The sequence below is a fragment of the Tupaia chinensis genome, unplaced genomic scaffold (assembly GCF_000334495.1).
Source record: "Tupaia chinensis unplaced genomic scaffold, TupChi_1.0 Scaffold000503_1, whole genome shotgun sequence".
Classification (NCBI taxonomy): domain Eukaryota; kingdom Metazoa; phylum Chordata; class Mammalia; order Scandentia; family Tupaiidae; genus Tupaia; species Tupaia belangeri.
In genome coordinates this window covers 763,666-782,738 of record NW_006160015.1, presented here as the reverse complement: position 1 = coordinate 782,738, position 19,073 = coordinate 763,666, and the positions used below count along the sequence as shown (strand labels likewise).

Below are 19,073 nucleotides of genomic sequence, written 5' to 3'. Positions count from 1 at the left end.
CATGAATTGAGCATACTCAGAACCAGAAAAGATTCAGAGAACTCCACGAAGTACTTATTGAAGATGAGTATTATTTTTTCTTTATTTTTTGTTTGTTTTATATTGCATTTAATCACATATATCTTTACAGTGTATAACATCTTTTTCCCAGCATGATTACCATGCATATTGGTCAAGAAAAAAAATTACTATACACATCTGCAGCAGCAAATAGCTTTCCATTTTCAGATTATCTTTATATATATTTATTATTTTTTAGACATTTGACAATTATATATATTTGGCATGTGAAGAGAATTTACCTAACATGAAATACTTCTCAGACCAGTCTAGTTGAGAATACGATACACATTATCATTAACAGATAATAAACCATTTCTATGTACCACAAATGCCATGCCTATTTTTACTCCTGATTTCTTTATACTGTTCCCTTCTCCCTTTCCCCCATCACATTCCACACAGTCTTCAGCGTCCATAACTATTTTCACTGCTTTTATGTCCTCCAATATTTCAGTCTCTATAATAGAGTATGGATAGTCGGTATATATTAAGTGAAAACATACAGTATCTTTCTTTCATAGCCCAGCTTGCTTCACTCAGTAATAGATCCTCCATATTCAACCACTTTCTATCAAATGCCAGGGCCTTGTTTTTTATGGCTGAATAGTATTCCATAGAGTATATATGTCACACATTTTCAATCCACTGATCTGTTTGTGGACATTTGGGTTGGTTCCATATCTCAGCAATTGTGAATAATACTGCAATAAACATTGATGTGCAAGTGTTTTTCTGACTAAGCATTCTCCAGTCCTTTGGGTAGATACCCAGAAGTGGGACTGCTGGATCAAATGGTAGCTCTATTTGTAGATCTTTGAAGAACTTCCATATTATTCTGGACCAATTTACATTCCCACCAACAGTGCAGGAGAGCTCCCCCTTCACCAGAACCCTGCCAACACATCATTTTGTGTATTTTTAATCTTTGCCATTCTGATGGGTTAGGTGGTATCTCATTGTGGTTTTAATCTACACATCTCCCTTATGATGAGGGATGTTGATGTTTCCTCATATGCTTTTTGGTTGTGTGCATGTCCTCCTTAGAGAGATTTTTGTTCAGCTCATTTTCCCATCTTTTAATTGGGTTAATCATTTAATAGAAGTGATCTGTGTCACGAAGAAGAAATACAATGTGTGACTTTTCAGGCTAGGTTATTTATAAATAATTGTGAGGCTCTGTCTTTAGCTCTTTATTGCTCCAGGAGAAACATGGGTGCATGTTGTGAGGATACTTTAGCAACACCAACAAGTCTATGTCACAACGGAAGAAAGCTTTCTGTTCACACATAGAACAGCCCATGAAGAACTGAGGCCTCCTGTCAACAGGCAGGCAAGGAACCTCTCTTGGAAACTCACCCTCTAGCGTTAGCCAAGCCTCCAGACGATGACAGCCAAAGCCAAAAATAATTTCATAAATTCTTTTAGTTTATGTTTCTTAAGTATTTTCTTTTTAAAAATCTAGACACTTATATGTTCCCTTAGAAATACAGGTTTTAAAAGAGTACTTTAGGGACCAGCAGTTGGCATAATGGCTGTTACTGGACTCCCATGGAGTCAACCACAGTTCGAGTCCCAGACTTGGTGGCTTAAATTCACACTGGGTGTATGTGCATGCATTTCCAAGATCCTGAAAGGAGAATGGAGGAGAAGGGATTGCAGCGTGGCCATCCCCACGGGGGGTGATTTCTCGCTTTCTGTCTTTCTCTGTCTTTCTGGTGAGTGCAAGTGCCCTATAGCAAAAACCTCTACAAGAAAAAAAAAAAAAAGAAGAAGAAAAAAAAAAAAACCACTTTAAATTAAATATAGAACTGTATCTTCCCGAAGTATATTGGTTTGGAATCATATAATAACAAGGAAATTAAAGTTGAAGTAAGGCTTAAGATATTCTTCAGTGAAAGAAATTTATTGTTTTTTCTAAAATAAGCAGGGAGAGAAAGTGTTGCCTAATTATGTGATTAAAAAGAAAACTGTAGGGCCAGCAGGTAGTATGGTGGTTAAGGGGTGCTGGACTCCCACATGCTCAACCATGGTTCAAATCCTGGAACTGGCAGCTTACCTTTTTACCCCTCCCCCGACTCTGTTCCTCTCTAGTCAAATTAAAATAAATAAATAAATGAAGTTAAATACAATGATTTAAAAAAAAATGCTAGTACTAGGTATTGTGGGTTAAAAGTATATTTGGAGTCACTGATATAATGCCGCTTCTAGAGTCATTTACTTTGCTTTAATAAGCTACTTATAACCATTAAGGCATATATCTGTATTGACCATAAGGCTACTAGAGAAAACACAGTCATGAATCAGAAGAAAGGTCAGTTTTTGTTCTTCTTTTACTGGTCAAAATAACCTGTTTTATAAGGAGCTAAATTCAAATTCCTGCCTTAAGTCTCCTTAGCACCATGTCCTAATTAAGTTCATTGTAATAGAATGTTAACATGGAGGGGAAATAAAGATTGAATGTCTGTTGTTGTCATAAAATTGTAACAAATAAAAAATTTCGTAGTAAGACTATCTAGATACTCACCATGTGCTTTAGTGCTTTATAAAGCAATTCTCTTCCAGACGGCTTATCAAAATCAGCAATAATCCAGAGAGTGACTGCAGAAATTACATCATCTGAAAGTTTCAAATAGTCAATTAATTAAAAAACAACAACAACAACAACAACAATCTGGGGCTGGCACTGTAGTGCAGTGGTTAAGTACAGTGCAAGTAAAACCAGATCCCACATGGCCGACCGCAGTTGAGAGCCCTGACCCAGACAGCGTGATAGAGGCAGGACGTGCACTTGTGTGCTCAAGATCCTGATGTTGGGAAGGCACGAGAGAACACTGAAGCATGACTATGCTTCACTGGGGAAGGGGGTGCTTTCTCACTCTCTCAGGGAAGCACATATGCCCTCTGACAATCTAAATAAATATATAAATTTGAAAGTAGAGGAACAGTTTTTAGTTAACAAAAAATTAAAAATTAAAAACTAATATTTTCGAAAAAGCAAACAGTGCTAAAAATTACATGTGTATGTAATATACACATATTTACATGCATTTATACAAACATCCACAAAAAAATGCTAGAGAGGTAATTTATTGTATAGGTTTTCTATAAAATCAGATACCAAAAAGAAAGAATAGTTCCAAAGGAACACAGCTGTGGGATAATTTTATCGGTAGGGAAAAATGTATTAAGGATCCATGCATACTTCAGGAAGAAACATGAAGATACATTAGTAACCACAACTGCCTTCTAGTTACATTTATTTAAAATATTTATATTCCACATATATGTTAAACCAGATACAATCAAGCTTAATAGTAAATATTAAAAACAGCTATATTTTATCATCTTACAATTATTTCAAAACGTTTGCCAATTGTTAACTTAGTCTAATTCATATATCTTTCCCATTAAAAATCATATACTTGTAAGACATTTTATGTCTCCACTTAATATGTACTGACTGTCCACACTCTATGACAGAAAATGAAAGATCAGTGGATACAGAATAATGGAAAATAGTTATAGATACTGGAGATAGTATGAGAAGAGGGTGGGAGATGGAGGAGAGTGACAGGAAAGGAATCAAGGAGAAAAACAGAGAGGCAAGACATTTAAGAGACACAGAAATGGCGGATTGTCTGTTGATGATAATGTGTATGATATCTTCAGGTGGACTGGTATGAAGTGTATTCATGTTGGATAATTCATTTTACAAGCTGTAGTGATGTACAAAATAGTGTTTGAATGTGTAAAATAAATTTAAAAAATTAAAAAAAAATAAAATAAAGTACAACCAAAAAAAATCATACAATTCTCTTTTTAGAAAAATTTGAAAATCTGGAATCCATAGGAAGAAGCCATTTTTAGTTTTGAAGTCATAAACTGGTTTGATTTTGTAGAGTTTTTGTACCTTACCCCTGACATGTAATCTATCATTAAAATTTACAGAAAAACTGATCTTTTAGACCACATGACCAATGTAAAACAAGTGTAAAAAGTTTTCTAAACCAAAATATACCTTGAATAGATTTGAAACGATAGTTCTTACCATAGTCGACTACCTAATACACAAAAATAGGCCTTAATGAATGAAAGAAATGTACCAAAAAAAAAAAAAGGTAGCATTTATTTCCACCTGCAACTTCAAAGCAACCTACAAGTAAGGCAGTAACACATTCCTTTCAAAGAAGAAAAGTAAAGAATTCCTATACCTTAATCTCAGCACTTCACCGTCACAGGTAGTAAACTGAGAAATATTTTGGAAGTGCTAAGTAAAAAACTCTGTTACTTCTTGAGAAGAAGCCACGGGCCTTCAGGACAAGGTTCCACATGGCTACAGTGAACTAGATTTTTAAGGGAATGAAGATTTTCTACTAATAATTCAGCCTCCAACAAACTGTCTGCTTGCTCCTTAACATTAAGGCTGAACCTCCAGAATTTGAAAGAAAACACAACATTCATCAGATGACAAGAAATCACCGCCGGATCACGAGAAACATGGGAAAACAAGAAAATACCTCTCCTCCTAGGGAAAAGAGTAACTCTTCATCCACAAGCAGTTCGGTGAAAATCATGGAAATGTCTGATAAGGAATTCAGATCATTCATAATGTCTAAGCTAACAGAGATGGAAGAGAAGAGAGATAATGAACTGCTAAAGAGAAAGGAGAAAGAAATTGACGAGTTCCAAGAGATGAGGAAATTCCTGCAAGATCTAAAAGTGGAATTACACACTTTACAAAAGACTCAAACGGAACTGCTAGAGATGAAGTCTATAATACAAGAAGTAAAATTCTCCCTGGAAAGTATTAAAAGCAGACTAGATCATTCAGAAAATAGAATCTCAGATGTAGAGGAGAAAATGGCTGGCCTAGAAAAATCCACCATGAAGACTGAGAAAATGGCCCAAAAATTGGAGAATAATATGCGAGAAGTACTGGATACTATCAAACGTCCAAATATCCGGATAATTGGCATTCCAGAAGGTGAGGAAACCCATAAGGGCATTGATAATCTATTCCATGAAATCCTGCAAGAAAACTTTCCAAACCTAGAGAGGCATTCGAAGATCCAGTCCCAGGAAATACAAAGGACCCCAAATAGAATCAACCCAAGAAGATCTTCTCCAAGACACATTATAGCCAGGTTGACCAAAACTGCAGACAAAGACAAGATACTAAGATTAGCAAGAGAAAAACAGCAAGTTACCTACAAAGGACATCCCATCAGGCTAACAGCAGATCTCTCATCGGAAACAATAAAAGCGAGGAGAGAATGGGAAAATATATTCCAAGTGTTAAGAGAGAAGCAGTTTCAGCCAAGAATACTGTATCCGGCAAGATTATCTTTCAGGTGGGAAGAAAAGACAAGAACATTCTCAGATAAACAAAACCTGAAAGAATTTACCAGCACCAGACCAGACCTCCAAGAAGTTCTCAAGGATGTGCTGTATCAGGAAAACTAAACGCAGATACATGGAAATAAGAGTCCAAAAACTGAGAAAGTAGCTAACTTAATCATAGGGACAAGTCTGGAGTTGAATACTATATCCCAGAATTTAATCAGGAAAATTGAACCAGAACAGAAGATAAAAGTATATGAGACTGATAGGTTCATGCACCTACCATTTGAACAGAATCCTAACCTGTTTCCGGGCTTTAAGCAAAGTTCCTTGGCGGTTCTTTGATTTAAGTTAAAACTGGTTTTCTTAGTAGTAACGAGGGAACTCACCTTTGAAAGTAGTCAGGTTATGTAGGAAATTGTGTGATCAATGCAATGTGGGTGGGAAGGGAATGGAGGACAATTTTGGACACTAGAGGTGGTGTTGTGCTGTGATGATGCTTAGGGAAGGAATGTAAATTGAGTTACAAAAAATAGTTTCAGGAAAAAGAAATATATCTATTCAATGACTGCAGTAGGATATGTAGCCCCAGTTAGGTGCTACTTTATAGGATGCGTAAAGTTAGACTTGTGTTCATGGAAATGTGTGTGTCACATGTGTTTGCTAGGAGGGCATTTGGATTGATTAGGGTCTTTGGTGATTCAATAAAATGTGGGGGGAAAATGGTATAGAAACCAAACATAGATAACAGAGAAAGTGTGGGAGGAGAACAGGAGGTGGCAGAGGGTAAGAGAGAGGGAACCAAGGATAGGGGGAATATAGAAAACAAGAAATGGAAGATCATTTGCTAAGAATAACATATTTGTTGATGTGCCTGATTGAGACAATATACAGTGTACTCTAGATGGAAAATCTCATTTTGTATGCTGTATTGATGTACAGTGAATGAATGCAAATAAATAAATTGGGAAAAAAAAAGATATTGAATGCTGAAGTGGGGAGATTAATGTCTCTGTATTGACTGACATGCATGGCATTCCCTTTTGAAAAAGCAATGTAATACACTGTAAGATTATATGCAATTCAATGTACTATAAACAAGATTATGATGATAATAAAAAATAAATAAAAATTTAAAAAAGGAAGAAAAACCTGTTACTTCTTTACACTTTCACATAAATGCAAGTAAGAAGAAATCAGATTATCAGTTAATATTCTTTTAAATTTCAAGGCATTTTGTCAAAGAGCATTAATTATAGGCTAACTTACTGATACCCAGAGTTTTCTTTTGAAAGACAACCCAGAAACTGAAAAACACATTTCTATTTTCCTTCCCTCTCTACTTTTTTTTGGTTTGTTTCTTCTTCTGAGAGAGAGAGAGGGGGAGATTGAGAGAGAGAGAGAGATCACATGAGCTCTCATGAGATCATGACACGACTTAAAGGCTCCGCCAGCCCCGGATCACGGAAAGTGTGTGTTGGGTGTGTTCAGGGAGGTCTCTGGACTTGAAGCAGAAGCGTGGGACTGCCTCTCAGAGCATCTTGTTTTACCACCATGCCACCATCTGGCCCCTATCTCCTTTTACCTTCGCTTGACACTGAGTGCCACAGCCAGCCATAAGAATAAATTATTATTTTTTTATTTGCTGGATTTCTTATAGATGGACTCCTTTATGAACATAAAATCGTGGAATCTGTTAGAAATCCAGGAGTCACCTGGTGGAAACTTGTATTCAAGCTACAGAATTTTCAAAAACTCATTGTATAAATCTCTCTCATATATAAAAGTTAAATTTATATAATTATATTTTATTCCATCTTTTAATCACTTTTACTGTTGAAAAACAATCACTTAGGCACCAAGACCAAAATTAGTCTCCTTATATTTTTTCCTACTGACTCTCATTTTTGTCTCTAGAGCAAAGCAAGACCAACAAAACAAAGCAAAACAAAAATCAACCAAATTCTTATGATCTTCATCTATGAAACAGGTAACTACACCCTAACAAATCTGTGGCCCCACTGCAGACTCTGTTCAGGCCACATCCTTACTTCTAAATGTGTTACTACCTTGGTCTCACCGCCTTTGGTCATGATGCCCAACCTAAGCAGAACACCTAGGTGTTTTTAATCAGAATACAAAAGTACTATCATTTCCTCTGACCTGAAAATTGTATCTGTTCATGCAGCTTAAGATATTAGTTTATATAGTCTTGAAAAGGCCTTGTCAGAAGAAGCCACGGGCCTTCAGGATAAGGTTCCACATGGCTACTGTGAACTAGATTTTTAAGGGAATGAAGACTTTCTACTAATAATTCAGCCTCCAACAAAAGAGCTAGCGGCAGAAGAAGCCACGGGCCTTCAGGATAAGGTTCCACATCAGGTGCACGTGTGCCCAAAATCCGGAGGGGAAAATAGAGAAGGGATTACAGTGTAGCCATTCCCTCTGGGGGGGGTGACTTCTTGCTTTCTGTCTCTCTGTCTCTGTCTCTCTGACAAGTGCACACATCCTATAGGAAAAAAAAATCTCTCTAAAAAAAAGGTGAAATGGAATTGCTTATTTTACAAAAATAAAATCAAAAAAGGAAAATTAATTCCTTCTGCATATATGGTGAGTTAGGACAAAAGACATTTTCTCAGTATAATTTTTTACTTCTAACAAGTTATAAGCTCTAATTGAAACACAGGCCTCTAATCAAAATAGCAACATATTGAAACATATTATGCAACCAGTTTATTAAATTTATAGGGAATAAATTCTAGAAAGAAAGTATGCTTATTACCTTCTTGGGTTAGATAATACATGCTGTTTGCAATTACAGCGCTCTTATCTTGTGAATCCAAGAAAAAGAAAGTAGAGAAATCTTCAACATCAGCAGTTACTGAAAAATTTCATATTAAATGTTAAATAATAAATTAACAAAGCATTTTCAACTCAATAAGCCCTTTTAGAATAGTATAAGGAGAATTATTTTACCTGATGTAGAAATTAAATTAAGATACTCCTGTTCAGTGCTCAAAAGCAAAGAATTTATACGGGGTACAACATTATTCTTATCCATTAAAAAATCAATTGCATTCACTCGATCATTTAATGTGCCCTAAAATGACAAAAATATTATATAGATAACATATATTTTAAATAATTATTTTATTTAACTTATTTATTTATTTATTTATTTTCCCTTGACCAGAGAGGGACAGAGAGAGAGAGAAACAGAAAGTGAGAAAGCAAGTTGCCAGGACCAGGACTTGAACCATGGTCAGCCATGTCGAAGTTCAGCGCCCTTAACCACCAGGCCAACTGCTGGCCCCCCTATAGATAATATATTAATAGACAATATATGTATATGTTTTAAAATTATGCATATAATACATTTAAAATTATTTAATCTAAAATATTAAAGTAGCAACCAATTTAAGATACTTGTGGTAATTTTTTTTTTCTTTTTTACAAAATTTAAGCAATTTGGGGTCAGTCTGTGGCAGGGTGGTTAGGGTGGCTGGATTCCACATGGCCAACATGGTTTGAGTTCTGGACCTGGTAGTTTGGAAAAACATGTTGGGTGCATGTGTATGCATGCTGAAAATCTTGAAAGGAGGGAGAAATGGAGGGGATGGGATTGTGGAATGACCATGGCCCATGGGGAGGTTGCTTTCTCACTTTCCCTCTGACTCTGCACCTCTCTCCAGTGAATGCATGTGTCCTCTGACTAAATAAAAATAAATAACTGAATAAGCAATTTTTATATATAGTTATATATAAGGTAAATTTAATTATTACTTTAAAACTATTATTACATGATTAGGATGAAATTTTTTTTACCAAAGTCGCTTTACCCATTAAGAATAATTTTTAATGAAAAATTACCAGTCGTAAATACTATTCATCATATATTTTCTCATAAATGCTTACACTACCATGAACACTTCTTTTTGCCAATGTATAGATGCATCCAACATCTTCTGAAGAATAGCCATTTGTAGTTCTTCGGTAGTCATCTCTTCAAGGCTAAAGGGTTCACCATTATAAAGAGCTTGTGGCAAAAGATCCAGGCCAGTCATCTCATAAAAGCTTGCTCCAGCCTGTTTGGTTAAAAAATATCAAAGTGTTAAACAAAATAAGAGTGCTTGAAAAGTAAATATTTAAGAAAAAGAACGGGTGTTCTGGATGGTGGGAGAGCAGTAAAACACAATCATCTGAAAGGCTGATCCACAGAGGAAGATTCCGGTTTATGCCTCGAACTTCAAGGAGTACACAGGACATGTGTGTGCTCATCACCTGAGACTGTCCAAAGCTGGGTCATGACATCCCCCATATTGGGGGTGCAGTTTCCATTTCCTTCTCTGTTTCTCTTGTTCATAGAATTAAAAACAACTAAAAACAAAAATAAAAAAGGGAAAGATGGTGCCATATTTCCACACAGCAGAGAAAAAAATGACAATGCTGCAATTTTATCTGTCCTTCCCATTTGCCATTTAGAGAAAAGTAATTTACCTACATAGAGCAGGAATCAGAAAACTTTTTCCATAAGAGCCAGACAGTAAATCTTTTAGGCTCTGTGAGCCATCCAGTCTTTCCTGCAATAATTCAACTCCGATGTTGTGGCAGAAAAGCAGTCATAGACAACACAGGAATGAATGGGCACTGCCTCTCCAAATACCTTATCTTCAAAAACAAGCAGTGGTGGGCTTGCCAACCCTCTATATTAACTATGACACTTAAAAAAATAAAAACAAAACATTTATCTGCATTACGTCTTAATTATCCCTGTATTCCTTCATTCAATAAACACATATGGATCATATCACCAGCATAAGGCTAGGCTCTATGGAAACAGAGCTAAAAGTCATCTCTCAAGGGGTTCACATTAATCCAGACACAATAGTGGCACATACAGAGTGTTAAACAAAATAAGAGTGCTTGAAAAGTAAATATTTAAGAAAAAGAACGGGTGTTCTGGACGGTGGGAGAGCAGTAAAACACAATCATCTGAAAGGCTGATCCACAGGGGTCCAGAAAAGAAGCATCGAAACAGCTTGAGTGTGGAGATGGACGGAGCAAAGAAAGCTTCTATTAAGGACTGACACAGAAAGCCTTAAAGGATGAATCAAAATTTGCTAGGTAGATAAAATGGAGGAAGACATTCCAGGAGAAAAGATAATAAAGTTAGGGCTGGAAGGAGAGCTGTAATGTATAATAGTGTATTTAGGTAATAGCAAGTAAGTTTGCTATATTTATGGGGTGTGATATCTGGGCAAGAGTTGTCAGATATGGGGTCTGAGACCTTTACGCAGATCATGAAGGTCTTCAATATTTAGATTTTATCTTTAAGTGATAAGGAGTCACTAAACAATCTATTAATTTGATATTCAGTATTAAGTATTATGATTATTTTCATAGTCAATACTGTCATAAGTGCTCTAGGAATCTTAAGTATTAACGATTACATCTATTTTAAGATGATTAAACAGATACAGTGAGCTTAAATCCCTTCCAATGTTACATGGCTACTATGTTTTAGAACCAAAATTTGTATCCAGATCTGTCAGAGTCTGAATTCACTCTCTCTCTTCCTTCCTTCCTTCCTTCCTTCCTTCCTTCCTTCCTTCCTTCCTTCCTACCTTCCTACCTTCCTTCCTTCCTTCCTTCCTTCCTTTTTCTTTTCTGTTGGGCACATGCACTCACTGGAGAGACAGAGATACAGAAAGCAAGAAATCACCCCACCAGGAAAGATGGCCACACCACAGTCCCCTCTCCTCCATTCTCCTCTCAGGATTTTGGGCAAATAAGCACATAAACCCAGTGTGAATTTCAAGCTGCTAGTCCAGGAGTCAAACTTCCATTGGCCACATGGGATTCCAGCACCTTAACCATTATGCCACCTGCTGGCCCTGAATCTGAATTCTTAACTACTGTACTCTCTCTACATTAATTAGGCACCTACTCTATGATAGCGTATGAATGCATGCAAATAATATGCGAACTCTATCTTTGAGAAACATATAGTTTAACAGAGGGAGAGCGAAATGCATTGAAAACAATATAGAATCCAAGGGGACATCAGGGAGATCACAGTCAATTCTACTTAGGAGGAGGATTCATAACAAATAAGTGATCAGATTTGGTTATTTTAAAAGGAACATGATGGCAACACGGAAAGGAAGAGGAAACACTGGGAACATTGAGAGCAGGAGGTGACTGTAGTAGTAAGGGGAAGAATAAGCAACAGCCAGAACAAAAAAATCCAGTGGTAATGGGCAAGAAGAAAACGAGGCAGTTTTCTGAAATATTTAACATGTGGCAGTCCCAGACCCTGATGACATATTGTTAGGGAGGGGTGAGGGAAACACAGCAGTTCAGGATGACTATCAGGCTTCTACCATAGGCAGTCTGGACTAATAGTGATGTTTTCTACCCCCTAGGTTAGGACACAAAGGTAAAAAAGTTCAAGTTAATGAGAAAGATGATAGGCTTGGTTTTAGATTCTTTTCACTTAAGTTGCTCATGGGGCAACTCATTAGATAGTTGAATACATGAGTTTGGATTTGAGGAAAGGTCTGAACGAATTACAGTGAGTAAGTTCATGACACAGAATTCTGTGCTTTTGGCCTGCACCTCTCTTCTCGGCAACAGAATATACACTCGATTGCTTATTTCACTTCTGCTCTGGAACTCACAGGTTCTTCATGCCTTTATGTGACAAACTGAGCTTTTCATCTGTCTCCCCATAGGATCATGGCTCTCCTGGGTGGCCATTCAACTGAACAGTGGAAATCATCCTTGACAATTTCTCATCTCCCTTCTAACCTGTCCAGCCCAGCATCAGGTTTTGGGTGCTACTTTCTAAATTATGCAAGTGTGTCTGTATTCCTCTACCTCTAATCCTTCCAAAGAATTTTACCTCTGTGTTTCCTCATATATATCACCACACTCTCTCTTACCTTCCAACAATTCATTCCCAGCCATGAAGAGTGCACTTTTAAAAATGTATGTCATTGTCACTTCACTGCTTCATACATTTTAGGTTTTTCCCTGATGTCAAGGTGTTCTGAGTTTATACTGAAAATTGTTCACAAGACCCGAGGCAATCGGGCCCCTCACTTACCTTCCCAGACTCATCTCCCAAGCTTTCCCCATAACAAAACACGGTACGTGTTTGTGATCTGGACTGGAGCAACGCTGGCTTCTCTCAGTTCCTTCATATCAGGATCCTTTGACATCTGTCTGTCTGGAATGTTAATGGCTTATCATCTCCTTGCTTTCTTTTGTCTAACTCTTCCTCCTATTTGGGATTCAACTTAAACACCACTTCCTCAAAAGTGTTCCTCAGCCCCATGTCCCAGAGTGGTCCTCTAACATTTAACCTGCTGTTTATCTGGGGGGGGGTCCCTTCTAATGAAGTCATGTCCATGCATTTTGGAAATTTCTTTTGTGCTTTTTCTCTTTCTCTTTGGGAAATTCTTCATGTTCTTACCTTTGTTTTTTGTATTCTTTCTGCATCTTCCAGGTTAAGTCTCTGATTTTTTTTTTTTTTTTTTTTTTTAGTTAACAAGTAAAATTAATGTATATTTATGGTGTACAACAGGATTTTTTTTTTTTTTGAAAAGTATATACATTGCAGAATGGCTAAATCAAGCTAATTAACATATGTATTACCTGAAAGACTTAAAATTTTTTCGAGTATATAGTGGGAACCCTCAAAATCTACTTTTGATAATTTCCAAGTATACACTTTTTCCTTTAAGGTTTTTGCCATGGGGCACACGCGCTCAGGGGTAGAGAGAGACAGTGAGAAAGAAAGTGAGAAATCACTTCCTGGAAGGACAGCCACACCACAATCCTCCATTTTCCTCCTGGGATTTTGGGCATGTAAGCACACACGACCACTGTGATCTTCAGGCTGCCAGGTCTGGGACTCAAATTGCAGCCAGCCATGTGGAAATTCAGCACTTTAACCACCACATCACCTGCTGACCCCTAATATACTATTTTAAACTATAGTTATCATGCTGTATAATAGTTCCTATGAACTTATTCCTTTGGCTTAACTGAAATTTTGTATCCTTGATCAACATCTCTCTAATCCCCTTACTCCTATCCTAGTCTTTGGTAACCACCATTTTACTCTGTTTCTGAGTTCCACTGTTTTAGATTCTACATATAAATGACATCACATGGTGTTTGTTTTTCTTTTTCTTTTTTTTCCAGAGAGGTTTTTGCTATAGGGCGCGTGCGCTCACCAGACAGAGAGAGACAGAGAGACAGAAAGCGCGAAATCACTTCCCATCCATTCTCCTCTCGGGATCTTGGGCACGCACGCACACGCGCCCAGCATGAGTTTAAGCCACCAGGTCCGGGACTTGAACCGCGATCAACTACGTGGGAGTCCAGCGACATAGCCATTACACTAACTGCTGGTCCCTGGTGTTTGTTTTTCTGCCTTGACTTCACTTAGCATCATGTTCCAACTTACCTTTCTTTCTGCATCATATTTAGAATGAATTCCCAAAACATCCAAAATGTTAGCATGAGGAAATTCATTTTGGAGTACAGCCTTCACGTTGTCCACAGTGAGTATATTTTGATCATCCACTAGTTTGTACATCTATGGAAATAGATGTTATAATTAATCTTCCTCTTACAGCAACTAGTTTTCTTTCTGTTAGCATGCTGATAGACTTGACATACACATACTATATACCGGCAAATCATTTTAACTATACAATATATGATCTTCTAATATAAGTACACTTTAAAATATTCTGTAGCTTTAAAAAATATAACAAATTTATGTTTTATTCTATTCTATTTTGACATTGTGGTTCTGAATAAGATAATGTTGTGTAAATATATCCTTTCTTTAAAAGGAGATACATATGGGTGTGTGTGTGAGTGTGTATATGTGTATGTATCCATATGTATTTTTAAGTGGCTTGTTTCAGAAACACTTTGTTTTCTTTTTTTGTTCCTCTTCAGTAACTACTTTGTCTAAATTTTCTCTGCATGTTCATGTTCACTTTCCCCATAAACACACATGCAGAATGTAAGCTATTAGCTCTCTAATGTTTTATTCATTTCTTCCTTCCCCTGCCCGTTTTTACCAGAAGGTATGTCTACTCACTGGAGAGCTAGAGGGAAAGTGAGAAATCATCTCCCATGGGGAATGGCCACAACACAACTTCTTCCCCTCTACTTCTCCCTACTTTCAGTATTTTGGGCATGCATGCACATACACCCGGCTCAGGTTGCCAGGTCTGGGACTTGAACACACAGTCAACTCTGTGGGATCCAGCTGCCTTAACCACCATGCCAGGGACTGACTGATCCTCATTTCTCTCTGTAATAAGGAGCTATAGTTTTTTTTAGTATAAGACCTAGGTGTTACTCTGGGTACTGCATTGAGAGAAGGCATCTCAGATCAGATAACTGAGCTAAGATATAAATGTGAACTTTGAGCTAGCACTAAGACTCTTCATGGAATACAATCTTACAAACAGAAATAAAACCTAATAAGTACAAAAGCCATTAGGCAACATTCTGATATATCAATTAAGAATATTGTTTTTACACCCCATTCACTTCAATCATTATTGCCAGAGGCAACGTTCATATTATAGCAGACAGGGTCCCAATAATATATTCCTCATAGTAAGGAATTAATAATCTCTCTTCTCCTTTTATTACCATAAACTTTAAACCTACTCTTTTTTTTAGATTTATGTCAAAATATGACTTAAGTCATAACTTATTATTTTAAAAGACACAGGTCTACTATTGGATAGCAGAGTTTAGTTTTATGAGGTGCTTGTTTTAAGGGAAGTTTTCTCATATCAAAGTAGAACATACTGTGGGCATAATAATTTTTTAAAAGTAAAAAATACAGCCTTCTGCAAAAGAAATGAAAATTCTCAAAGTCAGATTTTGCATAGAGCAGAAGTTATATATGAAAAATGATTGAGAGTGGTCATTTTGCAAGCCAGTCATTTGAAAATGCTAGATACTTTTGTAAAATAAGATGAAATGTTTCACAGAAGGTACTCAGATAAGAACTCAATAGTCAATGTATACTGAATATAACATCTTAATAATCTTTTATATTTTTAAACTTTTAAAAACAATTCTTTATTTAACTTTATTTAACATTATTCTTCAGTTTGCTACAGGGCATGTGCATTCACCAGAGGGAGAAAGGAAAGTGAGAAGGTAAGAAAGTAAGATTTGGGTTCTGAACCTCGGTTGGCCATGTGGGAGTTCAGCGCCTTAACTACTATGCTACCTCCTGGCCCCATTGTTTCACAGTCTTATACATTTCTTAATTTTAAAATCCTTATGTAACTGTTAAGCATAAAGGAATATAACACACACTATGAGGCATAAAAAGAAAATCAACCATTCCTATGAAAAAATCTCCTAAGATAAGAAATGGAACAACACTGATACTGTGAAGTACTTTTCTCCTGACTCCATTGCCCAGTGCCCCCAGATGCAAGCATTATCTTGAATTTCCATTGTCTTGAATTTCATTCCCTTACCAGAGTTTTGTCTCAATGTATTCCCATGTATTATGCTTTTTCTTGTTTACTTTTGAGCTTTATAAAGTACAGGATAATGTTAGTCTTCTATGACTTCATTCTTTTTATAATATAGCTATGCTTGTGTGTATGATATCAATGCCATTATATGACTATATTGAATTTTACTTATCTGTTTTGCTACTGATATGTGTTTGGGTTATTTCTGGTTTGTTGCTATTCTGAATTATTCTCCCAAAAACAGTTTCTAAGGTACAACTGGTACAAGAGTTTCTCTTAGGGTGTACATGTCATGTGTGTGAGCAGGGAATATAGAAATATAACTTCAAATTGTAAGGTACTACCAGGTTGTTTTCAATGTGGTTATGCCAATTTCTATTCCTACAAGTATGACAGCTATGTAAAGGCATTCTATTGTCCTACATTCTTCTTTTCTAAAAAATAATTATTTAATTTGATTATTATTTTTTAATTTGCAATAGGCATGCATGCTTGCCAGAGAGAGACAGGGGGAGGCAAGGTAAGAAGATGCCCGGTCCAGGACTCGAACCACAGTCAGCCATGTGGGAGTCTAGCACCTTAACCACCATGTCACCTACTGGCCCCAACCTTGACATTCTTATTAACCATGTTATCAGCTTTCTTAATCATTGCCAAATTATAGGGTATAAAATAGTTTAATGGTAGCAGTCCTTATTTACATTTTTCCTGATTTCTAAGATAATAATCTTATCAGTTATAACAAATATTTATTTACAACCAATAATGTCAATATATTTTTTCCCATATTTTTACTATAGGGTGCATGTGCTACCTGGAGAGAGGCAAGAAGAGACAGAGAGAGGAGAAAGAAAGTTAGAAATTACCTCCCACTCCAGAGGGCATGGCCATACTACAATTCCTTCTTCTCCATTCTCTTGGGATTTGGGGCAAACACATACACATGCCCAGCATGAGTTTCAAGTCGCTAGGTCTGGGACTCATACAGCAGTCGACTATGTGAGAGTCCACTGCCTTAAACACCATACTGCCTGCTGGCCCCAATGTCAATATATTTTATTTATTTCCATTTAAAAAATCTTCGTTTGCATTGCTTCTCCTAGCTTGTACTTTTCTCTGATTTATAGAGCATCATCACAACTCATGGAATACAAATACTTTTTGGTAACATGTATTGCAAATGTTTCTCTTGACAGGAACTTAATTTCTCCTACTTTTTTTTATGGCATCTTTTAATGAACATTGATTTCTGCTTGTAATATAGCTAAATTTATCAATATTTTCTTTCGGGCTCAGGATTTTCAAGTTTTATTTAGAAAATTCTTACCTTGGGGTACTAATTTCGTCCAGAGGTTTTTCACATTTTACAATAATTGAAATGATTTTTTTTTTTATTTTGGAGAGGTTTTTGCTATAGGGTGCATGCACTCACCAGAAGACAGAGACAGAAAGCGAGAAATCACCCCCGAAGGGGGATGACCACACTGCAATCTCTTCTCCTCCATTCTTCCCTCAGGATCTTGGGCACACGCGTCCAGCGTGAGTTGAAGCCACCGGGTCTGGGACTCGAACCGTGGTCGACTACATGGGAGTCCAGCGACATAGCCATCACGCTAACTGCTGGTCCCATAACATGTTATTTCTTAGTGTGCATTAAATGGTGCCTTTGTACCTTTATATTTATTTTCCTTTTAAATTTTTCATTTTTCTTCTTGCTTGTGTACTACATAGAATTTTAGGAGGAAAGCACATAATATTATTCATACACTTATGTAACCCATTCAGGATCCTGAAATTGTTTGCCTCTAGAGATGGGATCCAAAGCAAATCTTATTTTTCTTTTTTCTATTTGATCAAATATAAAATGATACTTTTTACTCTTTTTTTGAGTATGTACTCTGTGCAGTGAAAAGTTAAATTGATTCTATAGCAAATTAGTTTTCTATTTTTTAAAGCACAATTAATCTTTAGATACTCTCAGCCAACTATAGAACAGTATATATATTCTTGTCTACTGAGAGAGCAGTGTGATGACTCAGTGCTACCTTTCTTCATTTTTTGTTCCCATTAAAGTCCATTCTTCCACAAATTTTCTTCACACTATCCTAGTTGTGGTTTGACCTTGAAATGGGTTAGTAATCTATAGTCAAGAAGTTAGGTGTATTTTTTACAGAAATCTGAATTTAATTTCTGTTTTTCCCTTTAACTCTTTCCAAGAGATTTTTTTTTTCAACCTTTGAAGCCTCCCTCAGTGTTTGAGGAGAGGTTAATCATCCATTAACTTTTAGGATTTTATCATTAAACATTATTTATCATCTTGATTTTTTAAAAATAATCATGAGCAAAATGGATATCTTAATAAAAATCTCAGTTGACCCAAGTGCGTCATTCTGTTTCAGTACATTGAGTTTCTTAAATTCAGAAATACTGATGTAGGCTAAAAATCAGTTTTGATGCATTGTTAGCGAATAATTAAGTCAGTTTAAGCTTTAATGAAATTATAGGTACTGTTGTAGATATCATGCGATTGAAATTTATTTATGCCTTATAATACTGAGTAAATACCACATTTTCATCTCAGCAAATTGTATTATTTAAAAATAACTTGATTTTAGTAACATTATTTAATAGTTTTTTTTTTCTCTTTATAAAATTTGAAAACGCTTAAGAGCCACAAAAAAGAAAACTGCCAGTAAGTAGTTCAGTGGATTTACAAGCACATGCTTTTAATTTCTGTGGATCAAACTATCTTTGGTACTGTGTTATCCCCTTCTCGCTTTCACTCAAAACTGTAAGTTTGACATATAAGTCCAATTAATACTGTATTTTAACTGTATGTGTTACTGCAAGAGTGGCTACATAGAATTAGATATGTTGAACTTAAGAGTTTACTTAATAGCTTCTGAAAGGAAATTTTTCCTGTGTCTACTGTTTGTCTTATAGGTCCTGTCCTTAAATCTAAGCTGTTACTAAGCTATCATTCTACCATGACAGTCTTGATACAAAGTCAGCTCTACCTGAGTCACGTAGTCTGGTGTGTCTGTATGGCTGTGTTGAAGTGTAAAGAAACCTGTTTACACCAGTCCCACCATAAAAATAGCCTACAGTGTAGAGGCTATTCGAATTACCCAAAAC

General features: G+C 36.3%; 1 protein-coding gene across 1 annotated transcript in view; it reads right to left on the bottom strand.

Annotated features, from left to right (window-relative positions):
• UGGT2 (UDP-glucose glycoprotein glucosyltransferase 2) overlaps nucleotides 1-19,073 on the bottom strand; it is a 139,497-nt gene that overhangs the window by 76,759 nt on the left and 43,665 nt on the right. Inside the window, 5 exon segments of the mRNA XM_014590932.1 lie at nucleotides 2,588-2,679; nucleotides 8,186-8,284; nucleotides 8,380-8,503; nucleotides 9,324-9,488; nucleotides 13,880-14,011. Of these exon segments, the coding sequence (XP_014446418.1) occupies nucleotides 2,588-2,679; nucleotides 8,186-8,284; nucleotides 8,380-8,503; nucleotides 9,324-9,488; nucleotides 13,880-14,011 (612 nt within the window).